The sequence below is a fragment of the Alnus glutinosa genome, chromosome 12 (genome assembly GCF_958979055.1).
Source record: "Alnus glutinosa chromosome 12, dhAlnGlut1.1, whole genome shotgun sequence".
Taxonomy (NCBI): domain Eukaryota; kingdom Viridiplantae; phylum Streptophyta; class Magnoliopsida; order Fagales; family Betulaceae; genus Alnus; species Alnus glutinosa.
Window position 1 is genome coordinate 20,718,429 of NC_084897.1, and position 20,899 is coordinate 20,739,327.

Genomic DNA, 20,899 nt, shown 5'->3' on the forward strand with positions numbered 1-20,899 from the left:
GAGGGGTCCAAAATACACCCATCCATCCGGATTTTTGCTCGTCTCTTGGGGTAAGTTCAGGAGAGAATCATCTTAAAATTTCATTATAACAAAAGATGCTTTAATTTGTCTGTGTCAGGCCCATAAAGCAACACCATTTTCAAGTACCATCCGTTGATGTTGCTAATTACAAAGTTCTCTTGTCGGAAGAGGGACGGAGGAAGGGCTCATGTGTAGAAGCTCTCATAAAGTAATGTAGTCGAGTGGCATTTATCTGTTTGTTTTGTAGTCGAGAGGCATTTATCTGTTTGTTTAATGTAGTCGAGAGGCATTTATCTGTTTGTTTTGTAGTCGAGAGGCATTTATCTGTTTGTTTAAAGTAATCGAGAGGCATTTTGGTACAAGACTTCACAAGCCCTGTTGCTAACCTTTTCTCCATTTCTCCTTTTTCTTCTTCTTTTAGAGCACTGCACCGATCTTCACCACCCTCGAGATCGATCACTCCCTGGCTCCCATAACTACACCAAACCGAATAGCCACCATCTCCGGCCACCCACTCCGACGAGCCCATCAGAATTTGGGGAAGTTTCGGCGACCAAAGCAGTTGAAAGTGAGGTAAAAACTTTAAACTCCCCTTCATGACTTTAATTTCTTTGTTTCCTAATCTTGAAAATTTTAGGCTCCTCTTGTTTCAATCCTTTTCATTCATAGCCTTTAGATTCTTGAAGTACAGCTGCTCCAAATTTGTCTTTTTAATTCAATAACATAAACGGGATCGGAAGCAGATTTATTTATTTATTTTACTAAGAGTTTATTTAACTAAGAATTTATTTGAATTTGCAATTTTAAAATACATAATAAAGCATTTGATGAAATTGCCGTTTTGACTTTTAAAATCATTCATTTTTTTTTTTCAAAAAAAAAAAAATACCTGGCTTTGAAAACATAAATTTTTTTAATACTCCGTTTGTTTCGGCGTAAAATATTTTATGGAAAATGATTTTGGCATTTTTCAGTATTTGGTGGGGCGAAAATAATGGTCAACGGAAATCATTTTCAGTTTGACCATAAAAGCCTCTTTAATTTTTGGAAAACGATTTACGGTTTTCAAAATCATAAATCGTTTTTCGAATTTAAACTTTTTGTTCTTGCAGGTACGTTTGTGAAAATCCTTCACCGCCGGACATTGGAATTTGTTGGTAGCCCGAATTTATCGCTGAATTTCCAATAAAAAAGCTTGTCTGTCTCTAATGCGAATGAGGTAATTCGTTTACCTACTTGACCACTCCCAATACAAGTACATTATATTTTCTTCGCCCGCTATCACCTGAACCAACTCTCTTCTATGAGAAAGAGCCCTTACACACCTTGCCCCTCAATGTCTATATAAGCAGTGTTGACCCAGTTTCTTAGGCCATAAAGATAGAAAAAAGGCAATATAACAAGGGTTGGGTGTACATCCCGTTTGGAAACATGATCCGCACCGAATGCTTTTCCCGTTTACCGAATTCCAGCCCTGGCGACCACCACCGGAATCATACCGGTGCCGGAATTCGGCAACGTCCGGCCACTAGCCAATTGGCCGGAACCTGGCCTATATGGCCGGAGTCCTATCGCCCTGGCCGGATTCTGGCAAATGGCCATTTATCGGACACTTTCGCCGGCTGGATTTCGGTGAAAATGGTCGGAATCCTTCACAAATGGCCAGATTTCGACCACATTCGTCGAAATTTGACTGTTCTACGTCGGATTCCAGCCAGTTGGGCGGAATTCGACACTAATGGTCAAATTTCGACGAATCTGGCCAACCCAGATTGCAATGAATTTGGTTGGAATCCGACACTAATTGCCAAAGTCCGGCCAAATTCCATGGAATCTGCTAGTTTGTGCAAGATTCATGCCACATTCGCCAGAATCCGGCCAACCTAGATTCCGGCGAATTTAGTTGGAATCCGGCACAAATGGGCGTTGGTGATTTTTCACTGTTATGTTTTTTTCGTACGAGCCAAACGCCAGAAATTTTTTTTCAAGAAAATAATTTTTTTTTTCCTGAAAATTGATTTTGTTGAAACAAACATAGCATGTAACGACCCACCCCCAATGACACAATATTGTCCGCTTTTGGCTCCCCATACCAAACTTCCCAGGCGATGTGGGACGTCACAATCACCCCATTTTTGGACCCAGCGTCCTCGCCGGCGACCCTCATGGGATCACCCCATTCTTGGCATCCCAGCGAGTGCCCGCCGGCAACCCTCTTGGGCTTGTGCACGCTTCCACCATCTCAGGCTGGGCAATGGCTCTGATACCATTTGTAACGATCCACTCCCAATGACACAATACTGTCCGCTTTTGGCTCCCCATATCAGACTTCTCACTTCCCAGGAGGTCACCCATCCTGGGATTGTTCTCGCAGCGGCTCGTTTAACTGCGGAGTTCTGATAGGTTCATTGCCATCACGGCTTTAAAACGCGTTGTTGTGGTATCAGAGCACGTCGCAGCCATGGTGACGCCACCCACAATATTGTCCTCTTTGGTATCTTGGGACTACTCGAACCCTCAACCTCAAGGCTTTGTTCCTTACACCCAACCATCTGGGCTCCAGACGCGTTGTGTCATAAATGGTGCATTTATACATATAAGCACGTCCTCATTCCCAGGCGATGTGGGACATCACAATAGGGTTGCCGGCGGGCACTCGTTGGGATGCCAAGAATGGGGTGATCCCATGAGGGTCGCCAGCGAGGACGTTGGGTCCCAAAGAGGGGGTGATTGTGACGTCCCACATCGCCTGGGAATGAGGACGTGCTTATATGTATAAATGCACCTTTTATGACACAACGTGTCTGGAGCCCAGATGGTTGGGTGTAAGGAACAAAGCCTTGAGGTTGAGGGTTCGAGTAGTCCCAAGATACCAAAGAGGACAATATTGTGGGTGGCGTCACCATGGCTGCGGCGTGCTCTGATATCACAACAACGCGTTTTAAAGCCGTGATGGCAATGAACCTATCAGAATTCCGCAGTTAAGCGAGCTGCTGCGAGAGCAATCCCAGGATGGGTGATGTAGCGCCCCAGATTTTAAGACGTAAATTATAATGGTTTAAATTAATTTTAAAACATTTTTTTTAGGAAAAAGAATAACTACGATTATTTATGAAAATAAATGTGTATTTTTGTTTGTAGAAACGTTTATAGTTTGCAATTTGATAAAAACTCAAAACAGACCTTAAACTTTGGAATAACGAAAACAGGGTCAAACGAACTCCGTTTTGGTCGATTCAAAATTCTGAACGCTCGTCTTGAAGTCCTCTAGCTACCCTCCAAATTTCATAATTTTTGGACTTCATTTGATACCCGAAAACATCCGTGAAAAATAGGACCTCTGTTCTGGACGGAAATTCACATTATTCTTTAATGGGCTATCTTTGGACTTAACCCAACCCATTCCAATTGCTATCTACAAACCCAACCCACATTTCACATGTTAAATTCACATTATTCATTATTGGGCCATCTTTGAACTTAACCCAACCCATTTCATTTGCTATCTACAAACCCAACCCACCTTTGAGATAATAGTAATTTCCTTGAGTGAGAAACTAGGCATAGTAAATTGGTCTAGCAATGAGAATGGTTAAATAGTAATAATAATAATAATAATAATAATGTTAGAATAATATATTAAAGTTGAGTGCATTGTGATAGGTAAATTTGAGTGCATTGTGGTAGGTAAGGTTGAGTGCATTATGGTAGGTAAGTTTGAGTGCATTTTTTAGTGCATTGTGGTAGGTAAGTTTGAGTGCATTTTTGAGTGCATTGTGGTAGGTAAGTTTGAGTGCATTTTTGAGTGCATTTTTGAGTGCATTGTGGTAGGTAAGTTTGAGTGCATTTTTGAGTGCATTGAGGTAGGTAAGGTTAATTCCCATCCATTGGATCAAAATGTGTCTACTTGATCCTAACCATTCATTCTCTTATAAATAGAACCCAAAATGGAACACAATACCCATCAAGTTTCACTCACACACACACCTAAGGCCAAGAGAGAAAATGGTGAGATTTGTGTAGTTTTGTGTGGTTTAAAGCTTGAAGTGTGAGCTAGGAAGTATTTTGGTAAAAGCTCGATTCCGATGCTAATGGGAAGTCCAAGTAAGGGAACCCTTTACCCCTTCTCAAATTATTATATTACTTTAATTATATTCCTTTATTTGCAAAATTTCGAATTTGATTATTTTGATTCGGTATTTCAAATTATTTTATTTATATAAAGGATTTGTTGGTTTTGATATGAAAGTTTTGAGTATAAAAATGATATTCTTGAAATCGTGATTTTGAGTAAAAAACCCTCCAACACGTTGCCCTATATATACTAGTAAAGAATGAGAAAGTTTTGTGAGAAGATATACAAGAAAAGAATGAGAAAGTTTTGGGAGAAAAACTCTTTGAGTTATATATAAAGGAGAAACATTTTTGAAAAGGGCACGTGTGTGGAGGAGACTATTATTTGGGCCCTAGACCCACAGAGATTCGAGACCCTTCAAGATTTAGCTCGGTACCGTAGCTCGAGATGGAAGCGCACCCGCTGGTTCGCTTAGTGACAGCGGTATCTGTCTCTATGTCAGTCTAAGTGCACTTCAATTAATTAGCTGACGGGGGTGGGGCCTGTGGCCACAGGTAAACCGCGTTACTCACCCAAGGTCACAGCAACGACCGCGCAACCCTACGTACACAGGGCGTAATAGTGTATTGGGCATATTATGAGTAATGATTATTTCAAATATATATATATATATATATATATATATATATATATATATATATATATTATCTTGTGTATAAAAAGGGAGTTTTTGACAAATGTTTTGGAGATTTATAAAAGGGAGTTTTTTTTTGACAAATGTTTTGGAGATATTTAAAAGGGAGTTTTTGACAATTGTTTGAAGATTTTCAAAAGAATTTAACTCAACTGTTTTATGGTTGAGGATTCCTTACTGAGCATGTTTTTTTTTTGTGCTCACCCCTTATTTTGTTTTTGTTTTCAGGTTATGAACAGAGAGACGTAGGTGGCCGGGATGGGATCTAGGAATGCATTAGGACATTTCATTTATGTTACCCCAAAATTTTCAGTTATTGTATTTTTACAATTAAATGACCGTTTCCGCATTTATTAAAAACTCTGAGATTTTGAAACCATTATTATTTTTATTTATTTAAATCAGCATACTAGTTAAGATATTTGGCAGACCTTACGAATCTTTGCAGTTTTTAAAGAGAAAGTGACGAACCTAACCCATAGCGGTTTGGGGGCGTTACAGGTGACCTCCTGGGAAGTGAGAAGTCTGATATGGGGAGCCAAAAGCGGACAGTATTGTGTCATTGGGGGTGGATCGTTACAAATGGTATCAGAGCCATTGCCCAGCCTGAGATGGTGGGAGCGTACACAAGCCCAAGAGGGTTGTTGGCGGGCACTCGCTGGGATGCCAAGAATGGGGTGATCCCATGAGGGTCGCCAGCGAGGACGCTGGGTCCAAAGAGGGGGTGATTGTGACGTCCCACATCGCCTGGGAATGAGGACGTGCTTATATGTATAAATGCACCCTTTATGACACAACGCGTCTGGAGCCCAGATGATTGGGTGTAAGGAACAAAGCCTTGAGGTTGAGGGTTCGAGTAGTCCCAAGATACCAAAGAGAACAATATTGTGGGTAGCGTCACCATGGCTGCGGTGTGCTCTGATACCACAACAACGCGTTTTAAAGTCGTGATGGTAATGAACCTATCAGAACTCCGCAGTTAAGCGAGCCGCTGCGAGAGCAATCCCAGGATGGGTGACCTCCTGGAAAGTGAGAAGTCTAATATGGGGAGCCAAAAGCGGACAGTATTGTGTCATTGGAGATGGATCGTTACATAGCATAAATGGTCAAATCACAATTTTTTTAAATATTTATTTGAAAAGTATGCACGAAGAAGGTGCAACATGAAACCAGGCAGTCAGGCACCAATAAGGAACATTTAAAAGGTTCATTTCACACGGCTTTGCATGATGGGGTATTTTCCATTCTATTTCCTTTAGCTTTACAATTGCATTGGAAAGAAAATAAAAATCAAAAGATGACACTAATGTTCCCGAAAAAGCAATTTAAGAGTTCAGGAAAACATAAATTTCCTTAAATTAGGTTGGAAGAATTTTTTTAATCCAATCTAAAAAATGTTGTGTCCTTTAAGCATGTGAAAAATATGTGTTTTTATTTATTTATTTATTAATACTATTAAAAAAAATCTTGTTTTTTGTTTATATTTTTTTTGTTAAGTACATGGCCCTTTTTATTTTGAAGATAAATGTCCCGTTTTGGTGTAGGGCATAGTTATAGAGAGAGACAAAGGACCTATCTGTCAGGGGTACAAAATACACCAATCTGGATATGTGCTCATCTCTTTGGGTAATTAAGTTTAGGTGAGAATCATCTAATTATTTCATTATTACAAAAGATGTTTGTCTTAAAGTGTTAATTAAATGACTAAATTAATCTATTTCTTAGAGCATCTCCAACCGATTAGGTAAAGCCTTCATAATAGGTATTTTTAGCTAATATCACCAAACTTTCATCTCCAACAAATTAAGTTCAGAAGAGATAGAATACATTTTTTGCTAAGTGAATAACAATATATTGCTATTTACTGTAGCACATTATAAGAATAAAATATTGTTTCTCTTGTTAGAGAAAGAGCCATCGGGTTTTGTGTGCTCTCCATATTATTTTTATTTTTATTCTTTAAACATTGAAAAATAATATTTAAAAAAAAGTAGAAAGTGGAACAGAGGAATCTGTTAGAATTTGTATTGAAAAGTTAGTAGCTAAAATAGAAAAACATGTATTTTGAATAGCTAAAATAGCTAGTTCTAGAGATGCTCTTAACTGGTGATTTAAGAGTATTAGTAATAGATTCCCTAAATTTCATTCCCTTTTTCTAAATATAGAGAAAATTCTTAAAAAATCCTGCAACAGATTCCCTACGAATTCTTTAAAATAAGGAAAATTCAATGGAACATATAGGGTAGCACTTTTTCTTCACTATCCTATTATTCTATAAAAAATAAAAAAAATATAACTTTTTTTTCCCACGTGTTGAATGAGTTTGAACTTTCGTGTGAGAAAAAATGTTGAAGTGTCGATTAAATCTCATAAAAATTCACTAGTTTTATGATAATGCAATTTACCGAGTGGATATTGCTAATTAAAAAGTGGTCTTGCATGTAGGTAAATTAGTTTTGTGTGGAACGGATCAAGAGAGAAAGACACATGGAGCTTCAGCATTTCTTCCACCCCCATCCGTTGACCTTTCTTAATTACTGGGGATATTCAGATTTTAAAAATCCTTGTGACGGGTGCCGCGAAGAAATATTAGGTTTTAGTTACGGTTGCAAAAGTTGCAGGTTCTTCCTTCACAAATCATGTGGCGAACAACCGCCCGAGTTGCAGCACCCATTGCACCCGCAACACCTCTTATTCTCAAAAATAGACCAACTCGTGTTCAATGTTATTTCTGCAATGAATCAATACACTGGGGCTTCGCTTACCATTGTTCTCAATGTAATTTTAACCTTCATCTTAAATGCGCTTCTATACCCTTCACCGTAGAAGCTGAATTTCACAACCACCCATTGAAGCTCCTGCGGAAATCAGTCTCCTTCACCTGCGATGCATGTGGGAAAGAAGATAAAGACAAGTACTCTTACTTATGTACCAGTCTCACATGCTCACTCATGGTCCACCGAAAATGTGCTTCCTTACCATTGACTGTCAAACACATAGGTCACAAGCACACTCTCAACCTCATCGGCTCTTCTCAGGTGAACCAATCTGACCGTCAAATCTGTGGTATCTGTGTTAAAAAGGTGGACACTGACAGAGTTTATTATTGCTCAAAATGCAATTTCGTTGCCCACCTTGATTGTGGTACACACGAGGGATCCATGGAGGAAATAAAAAAGGAAGATTCGGAAGTAGTGGATGAATCATCCATTAACGATTCATTAGCTTATGCTGTCAAAAAGATCAGGATGGGTGAGGATAAAATTGAAATAGCCGAAGAAATCAATCATTTTAGTCATCAACAACATGACTTAAAGCTTATTGATGAGCTTCTTATCAACAACGAAAACTGTGATGGGTGTATGTATCCTATATTCCCTCCATTTTACACTTGTGCTCAATGCAGATTTTTTCTTCATAAATCTTGTGTTGAATTACCCAGAAAAAAGCAACACCCATTTCACTCCCACCGCCTCACCCTCCTCACAAAGGTGCCTGATTATGATGTCTTCCATTGTAATGTTTGTGGTCGTGACTCATGTGCTAGCTTCACCTACCATTGTGAGAAATGCTGGTTTGATGCAGATGTACAATGTAGTTTGATCTCAGAGATCTTTACCCATGAAGGTCACGACCACCCACTTTTTCTGTCAAGGGCACCCTATCATGAGAAGTGTAGTTGTTGTGATGGAAAAGGAAATGTTTTCAAGTGTGCTGATTGTGAATTCACTCTAGATCTCAGATGCGCTACGTTGCCGCATACCGTGAGGTATCGATTCTTTGAACAGCCCTTCAAACTGTGTTATAGCACCAAATATGATTCTGATGGTGAATATTATTGTGATATATGTGAAGAAGAACGAGATCCAAAGCACTGGTTCTACTACTGTGCAGATCTCAATTTTACTGCTCATCCTGATTGCATACTTGGAATAAACCCATATAAGAAATAATTGCCATCTACCACCTCCTTCTGACAGCCTTGAGATCGTTAATTATGTGAGCAAGTTTAAGGTTTCTCATCGTCATGTTGTGATTCGGATCGCCGATTGTTCATTATGTTTTAAAAGACATTCATTTTTGACATTTCAATGATCATGTTATAGTTTTGAGTCAATTATTGTTGAACTTGTTCAACTCTTTTTAAAGCTCCAACAATTCTAGAAGATGTTCCCTTGTAACTACCCAACTCTTTTCAACCATCACACTATGGTGATTCTTGCATTAACTTGATCGATCTTTGAGTACATGTTTAATTTCAATATCCAGATGTCGGGTGTGTAGAAATATTTAAGGACAATTGTCATATAATGTATTTATGTTATGTTGACCCGCTTGCACCGTGTGTGTTCTGCTCATTTTTTAAAAGCTTTAATTAAAATGCACATGTTAAGTAACACATAATTAACAATTTTATATACTACATTAATTAGAGGAATCACTTGGCTAGGTTGGAGAATTTCTTGAACCCTAGTTGAAAGGCAAATATGTCCAATAAATATAAGGATATTTGACTTCTTTGGAGACTTTTAACCCAGTGTATTTGAAACTTTGATTGTACGAAGATGTGTAAAAAATGTATAGAGAATGTATGGGTATGATTTCTCAAAATTTATAGTACTTCAACATTTTCCTTGTAAGTATTTGTGACTATAAATGTCAAAAAAAAACTTTATAAAGAGACTAAAATGATTTTCGAGAATAGGGCTGAGTATCGGTTAAATCAGTAACAGTAAGAATATTTTCACCTACCGAACCGAATTAGTCAGTGAAGTCAGTTAATTCATATAGATATGAATAAATATTGACTATTTCAGTTAAGTCTGTTACTCGGAAAAGTTGATTAAGTTGGTCAGTCTTGGGCCTTTTATATTGTGCCAAACCTATTTTTATGAGTCAAAATAGGGGTTTTTTTTTTTTTTTTTTTTTTATTTTTTTTTTTTCGTTCGAGAGCTAAACAAGTGTTTAGCGGCCAAGATTTTGAGCTATGTATTAGGGCTGTTGAGTTTCTAAAAAAATATTTTTAATCTTAATGTTTTCCAATGCAATTGGAAAAATCTAAAGAAAATAAGGCTGTTGACTTTCTCATTCCAGTTACTAGCTCAAATGATCTTTACAAACTTGTCTTTTGGGAAGAAAATTTGATAAGTGTATCATTTTCCTTTGAGAATTGGGACAAATGGCTTTCTAAAGTACTGAAAAAAAATAAAGGGACTAGCAAGTCTCCAATTAGCAAGTCTCTTATTAGCTGTTGCATCTTTCCATCTTCTTAGAGCATTTTTAGTAGCCTCACCAAATTAGTTTTTTAGCTATTTTGGTGAGCCAATTTGATGAAAACTCTTAAAAACCACTCCCAGCAGCCTCACCATTTTAACCAAAAAAATTTGATGACTGAAATTACTAGTCAAATTAGACCAGGCATTTTCACTCAACAACCCACTCACCAAATTTTGTTTCACATTTCTCTCTCACATGATTAGCACATTTTTTTCCTTTTTTCTCTCATTTTCTTCTCTCATCTCCCATCTCTCACACGATAATGTCCTTATTTCATGGATATAAATGATTTTTTATAAAAATATTATATAGAGAAAAAATAAAGAAATATGAAAAAATTATTATTTAAATGGAATAGTGAATATTGACTAGTTAAAATGGTGAGGCTGCTGGGGGAATTTTAATAAAGTGGCTCATCAAAATAGAAAAAAGTAATTTTTAGTTATTTTGGTGAGTAAAATTTGGTGAGGCTACTAGGAATGCTCTTATAGGGAATCCATTTGATGGGAGTGACACGAAAGTGTTCATCATCTTTCCATATATCGTCTAGATTTGATTTTAGGAATCAACGGAAGTAATGCTGGTATAATTCTTGCACTTGCTCCCTCCTTAAATCTCGTTCCATAGTTCTTTGACCAGGTCGAGGAGAGGGATTTAATAGGGATTCAGGAAGCAGTTCCATAGTTTCACCGCAAAGAATAAATGTGTGCGGACTCTAATTACAATGAGACAGTCAATAAAGATCACTGATCCAACAAATTTAACTTGAAGGTTGATATAATTTCTGTCAATATTGCAGGAAGCATGTGCCATCATCACACCAAATCACTGTTAAGAGTATATCTTAGGGGATTTAATTTTAGAGATTTATTGTAAGCTAGAGATATGTTATTTGTACATACATAGTATGTACAGACATTGTACACACACTCACATTTGTTATGAGACCCATACATGTTGGATGGGTCTCACATATATGAATCACACACTAAATGTGAGTGTGTACAAATATCATTAACCTTACTGTAATTATTGTTAACTCATATGAATCAAATTTGAAGATAAACAAATCTGATTGATTTGGTTGTAATTAAATACAGTGATTTGATTACCATGAATACTTATCTACCCAAACTCTTTCCAATTCTACAATAAATAGGAGCCTCATGTATTGTGAATTCATCATGGAATAAAAACAACAATGTAGCCCTTTGGGCTTTATTCTATGAACGTAGGTCATAGACCGAACAATGTAAAATCCTTGTTCTTATTTCTTTATTCCGCTTTTCATTTGATATTTTTATTGCATTATCTTTTCTTTCAATCTCAACGCGCAGGTAAACTATATCCAAAAAATAAATTGATAAAAGATGGAAATGCTATACAATGGTTCTTAAAACTCTTGAAAAGACGATGAATAAAGGATCTAAGCTGAATATACAACGACTCCTCTCCTGGGAATGCTATATACAAGGATTTAAACTTAGGAAGGCTACTGAATCAAAGATAAGGACAGCCAAACAAGGAAGAAAAAGAAAAAGACAATGATTTTAATTCTTGAAAAGCTTTTGAGAAAAGGTATGGCATCGAAAGATTAGATGAAATACATGTTATCTGTTAGGTGCAATTGTTAGAAAGAGTTTAGCACAGAGGCTCCTGTTTTCTTCCCTGAATTCTTTAACCCAATTCTGAAGTTAACTTTGCAATATTTTGACATTCTAGCTCCCAAACATTGGCAGCTCAAAGGCTTGTTCGACCAATCATTACTCTCTAAAAGAGGGAACATTCTTGCACTACCAATCAAATAACATAAACCAACATTCTATAACAGCAAGTTAGTAGTTACCTAGGTAGGGTGGAAGGCTAACAAGCCGAACTTTTACATCTTGCAAGGAAGAGTAATTAAGGGCTCATTTCAAAATGATTTTACAATTTTGTGACCCTTTAGGAATCTCTATCAACTGTTTGTATAGATTTTCTTGCTTCTCTAAGTTCCCTTCTGAGATATAATATGAGCAAGATATAACTATTTCATCCAAACCAACGCCATTCTTGAGCAAAATCTTTATAGCAAAAAGCTCATCCTCATCAAAACTATAGACTCCAATCCACTTGAGATGGGACAAGAAACATGCAGGCAGTGAGTCTAGTTTCCAATCATCCTTCTCCCTCAAGCTGATCCCCTAAATTATCATACAAATTAAAAGTTTTAGCCATGCTAATAAATCAGTAATAAGATGGAGCATATACACTCTTTCAAGTACAATAAAGTTACCCAAAAATGTCATAGTCCTGAGACAATGAGAGTTTTGCAATATCCTCCACAGTCCTAACCAGTCAAGATCTATTTTCAAACCTTAAAAAATGCCAAATCCATCATGTTATTGAACATAGGCATATGAGATAAGTGTTCTGCTGCATCTATCAAAACCTAAGAATAGGATAAAGCAATGCCACATAATTAAAATACTTCCAAGAACAAAGCAAAAATAAATGACAAACGCATTATAAAAGCATGTTGGGATCCAACGGTGGAGCATGATTAATAATTATGAGACCAACAATTAGAAGAATAACTTTTATTATTATTATTATTATTATTTTAAGTAATGTAAAACTTTATTGAAAAAATGCAAGGCGCCCCTAAGTACACATGCTACATATAATGGGGCTCCCAAAAGCCCAAAAACCAAGAAACAACAAAAACACCCACAACTCAACGAACCCAAAAAGCCCACAAACCCAAAACCCACAAGACAAAAAAGCCCAAAACCTCAACACCAACAAGCGTGAGCCTTGTCTTTCCCACGCCTAGATGATGCTCTCTTCACATAATAGTTAATGGAACATTGCAAATTCAAAAGCTCCCTTCTACGCTTAACCTTCCAAGGGGTATCCTCTATTGATTCTTCAATCCACTCATCCCAGCAAGGGGAAAATCACACAAAGGGTACGTAAACTCTATATCATCCTCATCCCAAAAATCTCTATCCTCCCCATCACTAACCACAACCTCCGAAGATAGACCAAATCCAGTTGGCCACTTTTGAGACTGAACCAAGCTTAAACCCTTCGCCGGAACACAGGGCCGAGCCGACAAAACAGAATGCAGTGGAATCTGAGAGCTATACTTATCTTCCATCGAATCCGACGAAGTTGCTGTCATAAGTTCATTGGCGACACCAAAGCTCTTCAAGCCAATCCCATCAAGCCGGGAAACCCCCAACAGAGTCGTCAGAACCAACCCATTAAACTAACACATATTCAATAATTTCCATTCATTCACTAATGTAGGTAGTCATATGGATTAGATGGTAAGAGATTGGATGGGATCAGGGTAAGACTTCGGTTCAAGTCTTACCAAGCAAAAGAAGAATTATGTGTTTAATATCAATAACACATAACCTAAGAGTAGAACATAAACGATATATAGAAACTTTCATCATTCAAACAGAAACAATCAAAGTAGCACTTATCCAATTGTTTTCCAAATGCTATACAGATACAAACCCCATTTGGTCGCATAATTTCCAAAATAAGTTGAGTATTGCATGATTATATTTCAATTTCCACCACTTGATTTATGAGCATCATAAAAAAAATTACAAAAACAAGAGTTATCATCACTAAAGTAATTAACTCGAGAATCGAATGGTAAATCACCAAACTACAACGTCTTTGAAATTTTACATAAACTGAAATCCATAATATAATTGTACTTTTGAAGTTGCATAGAATTACATGATCTTTTATACATGGGAGTGACACTTGTTACAAGGGAGTGAAACACCTTGAGAAATTTCTCGAGTAAGATCATGATACAGATCGATGTTAGGAGAACACCTTAACCTAAAAGTATAAACAAATTGATTAAGATCTTATTGATAAGGTAATATCAATTACTTACTTTTATCGGTACAGCTTTACTTCAACCAAAAAAAAAGAAAGAAAACTTTTATTGGTACCACTTAGGATTCCACCACAGGTGGATACTCTAACATGCAGTCTTTCTCTCAAGTGTGGAAGCTTTTTCCAAACCTTTTACTAAAGAGAAATGATCCCTACACACATTTCTCACAACAGCCCCACAACAAGCTGACGTGGCTGGTAATATTTTATTATTTTTTTACAAAAAGAAAAGAAAAGAAAACAAAAAAAATAATAAAATATTACCCGCCACGTCAACTTGTTGTGGAACTGTTGTGAGAAATGAGTGTATGGATCATTTCTCTTTACTAAGTGACAAGCATTACACCAAGAACCAAACAACTGGATAAACGCCCACATAGAGTGGTGTGCAAGTAAGAGTTAAAAATTAATTGTTGATCAAATGATTCCAGATTCTTTCTGTGTCAAAACATTTTCTCATCCACAAGAATGCTCGTACCCTGATGCATCCAATACATTGTCAGATATAACAATATCTACAAAAGGCTATGGGCCTGTGATGAAAACTTTGTAGAAACACATTGACACTGAGGTACAAAGTTACAAACATTTAGCTAAGTCCACGAAAGGACGCAAGGAGCTAGCACATGAATGAGAGCCGCAGAACCCATGGTGTTTCTTAGCTGTTTGAGCATAAAGGAGATAAAAGCCATTGATGGCATTCGGAGTGGGATTCACTCGCTTCATTATTTCAAGCCTTCCAAACTTTTTAATTAGGACAACATCTTTCCCAAACTACTAAAAAATATTTAAATACTTTTGCCTCCTTGTTTATCCTAGAATCATAAATAGCCGGTAGACCAAAAATATCTACCATTGGTCTCAAGGGATGTCAAGATAAAACGAGTCTTTTTTTTTTTTTTTTGTTTAAATAAGACATCAAAGATGAACTACAACTAAGAACAACAACAAATAACTGGGAAACCCAACAATAAACCTTAAAACAACCAGATAAGAAATGGGTATAAGAAGTCAAATTTGAAAGCCCAAAACAACTGGTTTAAGTGATTAACAAAAGTGATCTTCTACAAGTGTAACTTTGAGGCTTAGAGCCACAAGAATAAGATAGGAACTTAGGAATTCCGTGGATAAAGAGCAAGAAAAAGTGAGTGGTTTTGAGAAGCCTTTGACAAATGATGAGACGAAGTTTGAATCTTTCAATTATGCCAAGGCAATTAGGCAATGGACAAGTTAACCACTCAGCATTCTGTTTCATCTATATGACTTTTGTGGACGGTTCATGACTTGTCTCTATGATTTTTTCAACGGAGTGCAAAATAGTCATAAATCCTTTACATTGGAGATACTCTAAGCTAAATTGAGTACCAAGGGGCTTGTTTGGGTGTTTGATTTTTTTTTTATTATTATATTCTACAATATTTAAATTGTGAATACTGAGAAAATTTATTTTTTAAAATTATGTTTGGATTGTTTAGAGAATATGAAATAAATTTTGACAAATTTTTTTTAGGAGTGAATTGAATTGAATTTAATTGGAAAAAAAAATATAATTTTATTAGTATTATTATTATAAAACTAAAAAAATTATTAGAAAAAAAAAAAAAACAAAAACAAAATGGGGTGTGGTCTGCCACCCCTAGGGGGTGGATCGGATCGGTTACCCCAAGCAATTTCTAGGTGGCCGAGCCACCCGGACATACTAGGCACTTCAATTTGGTTAACTACATAGTTTGCATAATTGAAGTCTCTGGCTTCAGAATTTGTGCAAAAATCAATAAGCCTACTCAGAGGGATTACATATTTGATAACTGATGTAGTGATCATCAGCCCATGTAATTGTTTCAACTCAGTCGTGGTTCTGCATTTATCTAACAAAGAGAGGATGGAGGTGTAGTGTTTCTTCATGGGCTTTCTTTGTTGAGAGAAGAGATGTAACATATAAGGACGGAGAGGCGTTTGGGCTCCCTACGCCTGCTCTCTTCGCGCCCGCGTCTCTCTCGCCCTCCCTTTGACTGCCCCTGTCTAATCCCCACCCACCTTGACCTCGCCATCCCATATTTATAACCCAAAATCCCCTTCTTCTGCAACTTTCATCAAACACTTACAAAGCCTATGGACTCAGACATGAAAAAACGAGCCCAGAGCGGTGAAAACAATGATACCGAATCCGTCACTAGCAATCTCCAAGACCTTAGTTTCAATACCAGTGTTAGCTTCAGTCTTTGTAGCAGCACGGTTTCAAATTCACTAGTTATTTTAGAGTGATAGCGTAGATGTGATTAACACTTATTTTTGAGTCATTACAAATGATAACAAGGCCAGGTTGTAACGCCATAAGGTATTGGAACACTGAGTGACGTGATCCTTGGCGATGACGTTTTGGAGGTTTAAGTGGAGAGTTTATAACACTATGATCTTTTATTAAGAATATAAGAAATAGGCTGGGTGGTTTATAAAAATAGTTATGAGTGTTAGGTCTCACATTGCTTAATTGTTAAGTGAAATTGAACTTTATAAAAAATTTTAAAAAACTTTTAAATTAACTAATAATTTTTTAAAAATATCACAGATATATGACTAGCATTTTTTTCAAGATCGGTAACATTATGACAGAAGATCTTGAATAATTGAAGCTGTGGTGTAGCAGAAATTTGTGTCTCCCGATGGTAGTGATTTTGGTACACACCTTTTGCCTGGTCGGCATTTTGGTACAAGGCTTCACAAGGCCTCACAAGGCCTGTTGCGTTGCTATCATTTTCTCCATTTCTCCCTTTTCTTCTTTTAGAGCACTGCGCCGATCTTAACCACCCTTGAGACCGATCACTCCTTAGCTCCCATCGCTATCCTTTTCTTCTTCTTTTGGAGCACTGCACCGATCTTAACCACCCTTGAGACCGATCACTCCCTAGCTCCCATCACTATACCATCAGAATTTGGGAAGTTTCGGCGACCAAAGCAGTTGAAAGTGAGGTAAAAACTTCGAACTCTCCTTCACGACTTTAATTTCTTTTGTTTCCTAATCTTGATAATTTAAGGCTCCTCTTGTTTCAATCCTTTTCATTTATAGCCTTTAAAAAGTGGATATTGCTAATTAAAAAGTAGACTTGTAGGAAAATTAGTTTTGTGTGGAACGGATCGATCGAGAGAGAGAGACATACACATGGAGCTTCAGCATTTCTTCCACCCCCATCCGTTGGCCTTTATTCATTACTGGGCATATTCACCTTTTACAGCTACTTGTGAGGGGTGCTGCGAAGAAATATTGGGTTTTAGTTACGGTTGCAAAAGCTGCCACTTCTTCCTTCACAAATCATGTGGCGAACAACCTCGCGAGTTGCAACACCCATTGCACCCGCAAGACTCTCTTATTCTCCAGATTAGAACAAGCCCAGATGATGAGCTATGTTATTTCTGCAATAAAGATATACTCGGGGGCTTCGCTTACCATTGTTCTCACTGTAATTTTAACCTTCATCTTAAATGCGCTTCTATACCCTTCACCGTAGAAGCTGAATTTCACAACCACCCATTGAAGCTCCTGCGGAAATCAGTCTCCTTCACTTGTGATGCATGTGGGAAAAAAGATGAAGACATGTACTCTTACTTATGTACCAATACTCTCACATGCTCACTCATGGTCCACCGAAAATGTGCTACCTTACCATTGACTGTCAAAAATTCCGGTCACCAGCACTCTCTCAACCTCACCAGCTCTTCTCAGGTGAACCAATCTGACCGTCAACTTTGTCATCTCTGCGTTAAAAAGGTGGACACTGACAGAGTTTATTATTGCTCAAAATGCATTTTCGTTGCCCATCTTGATTGTGCTACACGCGAGGGATACACGGAGGAAATAGAAAAGGAAGATTTGGAAGTAGTGGATGAATCCATTACCGATTCATTAGCTTATGCTGTCAAAAAGATCATGATGGGAGAGGATAAGATTGAAATAGCCCAAGAAATCAAACATTTTAGTCATCAACATAACTTAGAGCTTATTGATGACCTTCTTATCAACAACGAAAAATGTGATGGGTGTATGCATCCTATATTCCCTTCGTTTTACACTTGTGCTCAATGTAGATTTTTTCTTCATAAATCTTGTGTTGAATTACCGAGAAAAAAGAGACAGACACTTCACTCCCACCTCCTCACCCTCTTCGCAAAGCCACCTTATGCAGCTTATGCTAAGTGTGGTTGTAATGTTTGTGGTCGTGATTGTGATGGCTTCACCTACCATTGTGAGAAATGCGAATTTGATGCACATGTACAATGTAGTTTGATCTCAGACATCTTTACCCATGACGGTCACGACCACCCGCTTATTCTGTCGAGGGCACCTTATCATGAGAAATGCAGTTGTTGTGATAGAAAAGGAAATGTTTTCAAGTGTGCTAATTGTGAATTCACTTTGGATCTCAGATGCGCTACGTTGCCGCGTACCGTGAGGTACCGATCCTTTGAACAACCCTTCAAACTGTGTTATAACACTGAATATGATTCTACTGGTGAATATTATTGTGATATATGTGAAGAAGAACGAGATCCAAAACACTGGTTCTACTACTGTGCAGATCTCAGTTTTCCTGCCCATCCCGATTGCATTCTTGGAAGAGACCTGTATAAGAAATAATTGGCATCTACAACATACACCAAAGAAGATGACAATACCGAGTGGGATGAAGAAGTTACCGCATCCACCAAAGAAGATGACGATACCGAGTTGGATGAAGAAGTTGAGGATGATGATGGAGAAACAAGAACCCCTTGAGTTTGAAGAAAACCATTCATCCTCGTTTTTGGCCTTGTATTCTTCCATAACATCTTGCGCTAAAATTTGTAATTCATATCCCTTCAAAAACAGGGGCCGGTGTTATCCTCTGCATTATCTCACTCTCGGGTATCTAAGGAGGATGTTTTGAAGTTTGACTTTGAATTATGTTAATTAAATTTGCTGAAGTTAATGTGTTATGGAACTGAAATGATTCAAAAATACAAAAAGGGTTTGGTATTTATGTTACTATTCACTATTTCTTGGTTTGGTATTTATGTCATTATTCAAAAAGGAGATGAGTTTGAGAGTGTTAAGGTGATGAAGACCAATGATAGAAGGTTGTAGAAAAAATAGAAGAACAAGAGAAAGCTATTGGAAATCAGGGAGAGATTTCCTTCAACAAAAATGCCATTGGCAGCTTCAAGACTTGTTCAACTAATCATTACTCTAAAACATCTATTGTTTCTTTTTCATCTCATTCAACAAAAAATTGTTCTTGGATGTGTTGATCAAATAAGTAGAATCATCTCTCTCTCAAGTCTCAAGAGCACATGTTGCACAAAACAATGAATCAATGCAGATATATTTCAATGGTAAAAAATGGATGAATCTCTAAACACACCATCAAATTGTGATGTTTGGGACATGATTAAAGCATCTTTGAAATAGAAGGAATAGTAGCTCAGTTTGTTTACCTTTAGTTGGACAGTTTATTCGTCACAACTCAATTTCAGATGAACCGCAATAATATGCAGATTCAAGTAAAGAAAATGTTTTTTTCTTTTTTTTTAATTAAAAAAAGAGAGAGAAAGAAACATGCAGCAAAACTTTATAATAGTTCAGCCTTAATATTTCAAAATTGATGAATGGGTCTTGTTTATAGATGTTACAATTACATGTAGGTCAATTCAATTTGCAATGGATTTCGATTAATTTGAGAAGTTTCAGAATTTGTGGTTGTTTATCCAGGGAAAATTAGGGATTTCGGTTTTTGTATTTTGGTTAACCTCATAATATATAGGGTAAGATGATTCTTACCTAACAATTTGGGATTTGTATTCCTATTGCAGCAAACACTGGAAGCTTCAATGAACAAGATGGTTGAGCACGTTAAAGCTGAAGCAAGCAACGCACACAAGGCCGTAAATCAGATTCTCTTTGGGCTTGCATTGATGATTATGGGGCATGGATTATAGTTTCAATTTTTTTGGGTTTTAATTATGTATTTAGATTTGAAGTCTGTAATAGGTATGCATGAATTTTGTAATATCTAAGCTAGTAGACTGTTGTTGTGAAGAAGAATTTGAATTTGAATTTGGAAAAATAGATTTGGATTTGGATTTGAGATTTTGGAAATGGAAATGGATTTGGATTTATGTATAAATGAATTTTGTATTAGGGATTTTTTGTTGCCAATGAGGTTAATATTAAAAAAAATAATATACATTATTCTGGACGGTTTCAAACCGACCAGAATTCCAGATTTTTTTTGTACTGCTTGTCTCTATGATTTTTTCAACGGAGAGGGAAATAGTCATAAATCCTTTATGTTGGAGATACTCTAAGCTAAACTGAGTATCTAAGGGTTTGTTTGAGTGTTTGATTTTTTTTGTATTATATTTTACTATTATTAAAATTGTGAATACCGAAAAAATTTGTTTTTTAAAATTATATTTAGATGGTTTAGAGAATATGAAATAAAATTTGAAAAAGATTTTATTTTATTTTGTCATAGAAAAAGATGTTTAGGAGTGAATTTAATTGGGAAAAATATATATAAAAATGATTTTATTATTATTATTATTATTATTATTATTATAAAACTAAAAAACTGATTAAAAAAACCCAAAATGGGATGGTTTTCGAACCACCACTAGGGGTGGCAGACCACAGGGGGTGGTCGGCCACCCCCCGAGGGTGGATCAGTTATCCCAAGCAATTTCGGGGTGGCCGACCACCCCCGAAACGGCTTGAGGGTGGATCGGCCACACTTGAATCTAATAGGGGGTGGCCGAGCCGCTATTTTAGGGGAGGCTGAGTCACCCCTGAATCAATTATCCCCGGAAATCGCTTGGAGCCACCTCCCATTAATTGTGGGGCCACCTCCGAACACACTAGGCACTTCAATTTGGTTAACAACATAATTTGC

General features: G+C 37.0%; 2 protein-coding genes across 8 annotated transcripts; both read left to right on the forward strand.

Annotated features, from left to right (window-relative positions):
- The first annotated feature begins 376 nt into the window (after positions 1-376).
- On the forward strand, positions 377-8,984 carry LOC133851331 (uncharacterized). Of its 4 annotated transcripts, none has more exons than XM_062287688.1 (4): positions 377-594; positions 1,134-1,240; positions 6,335-6,430; positions 7,236-8,984. In XM_062287688.1, exon 4 carries the CDS (start codon positions 7,430-7,432, stop codon positions 8,741-8,743), a length of 1,314 nt encoding a protein of 437 aa, XP_062143672.1. In that variant the 5' UTR covers positions 377-594; positions 1,134-1,240; positions 6,335-6,430; positions 7,236-7,429; the 3' UTR covers positions 8,744-8,984. The 4 variants fall into 4 exon arrangements, with proteins under 4 accessions (XP_062143672.1, XP_062143673.1, XP_062143676.1 ...); XM_062287691.1 differs by lacking the exons at positions 377-594; positions 1,134-1,240 and adding exons at positions 2,842-3,037; positions 5,292-6,024; XM_062287689.1 differs by lacking the exon at positions 6,335-6,430.
- Positions 8,985-16,622: 7,638 nt separating this feature from the next.
- On the forward strand, positions 16,623-20,159 carry LOC133851987 (uncharacterized). Of its 4 annotated transcripts, XM_062288630.1 has the most exons (3): positions 16,623-16,946; positions 17,087-18,425; positions 18,551-18,952. In XM_062288630.1, the coding sequence occupies exons 2-3, from the start codon at positions 17,137-17,139 to the stop codon at positions 18,600-18,602; spliced, it is 1,341 nt and encodes a 446-aa protein (XP_062144614.1). In that variant the 5' UTR covers positions 16,623-16,946; positions 17,087-17,136; the 3' UTR covers positions 18,603-18,952. The 4 variants fall into 4 exon arrangements, 3 of the variants coding, with proteins under 3 accessions (XP_062144614.1, XP_062144613.1, XP_062144612.1); XR_009895866.1 differs by lacking the exons at positions 17,087-18,425; positions 18,551-18,952 and adding an exon at positions 19,821-20,159; XM_062288629.1 differs by having other exon boundaries at positions 17,079-18,952.
- Positions 20,160-20,899: the final 740 nt, after the last annotated feature.

Excerpts from the sequence above, each read along its gene's own strand:
- LOC133851987 (XM_062288629.1), top strand. The coding sequence starts at position 17,137 with ATGGAGCTTCAGCATTTCTTCCACCCCCATCCGTTGGCCTTTATTCAT.
- LOC133851331 (XM_062287688.1), top strand. The coding sequence starts at position 7,430 with ATGTGGCGAACAACCGCCCGAGTTGCAGCACCCATTGCACCCGCAACA.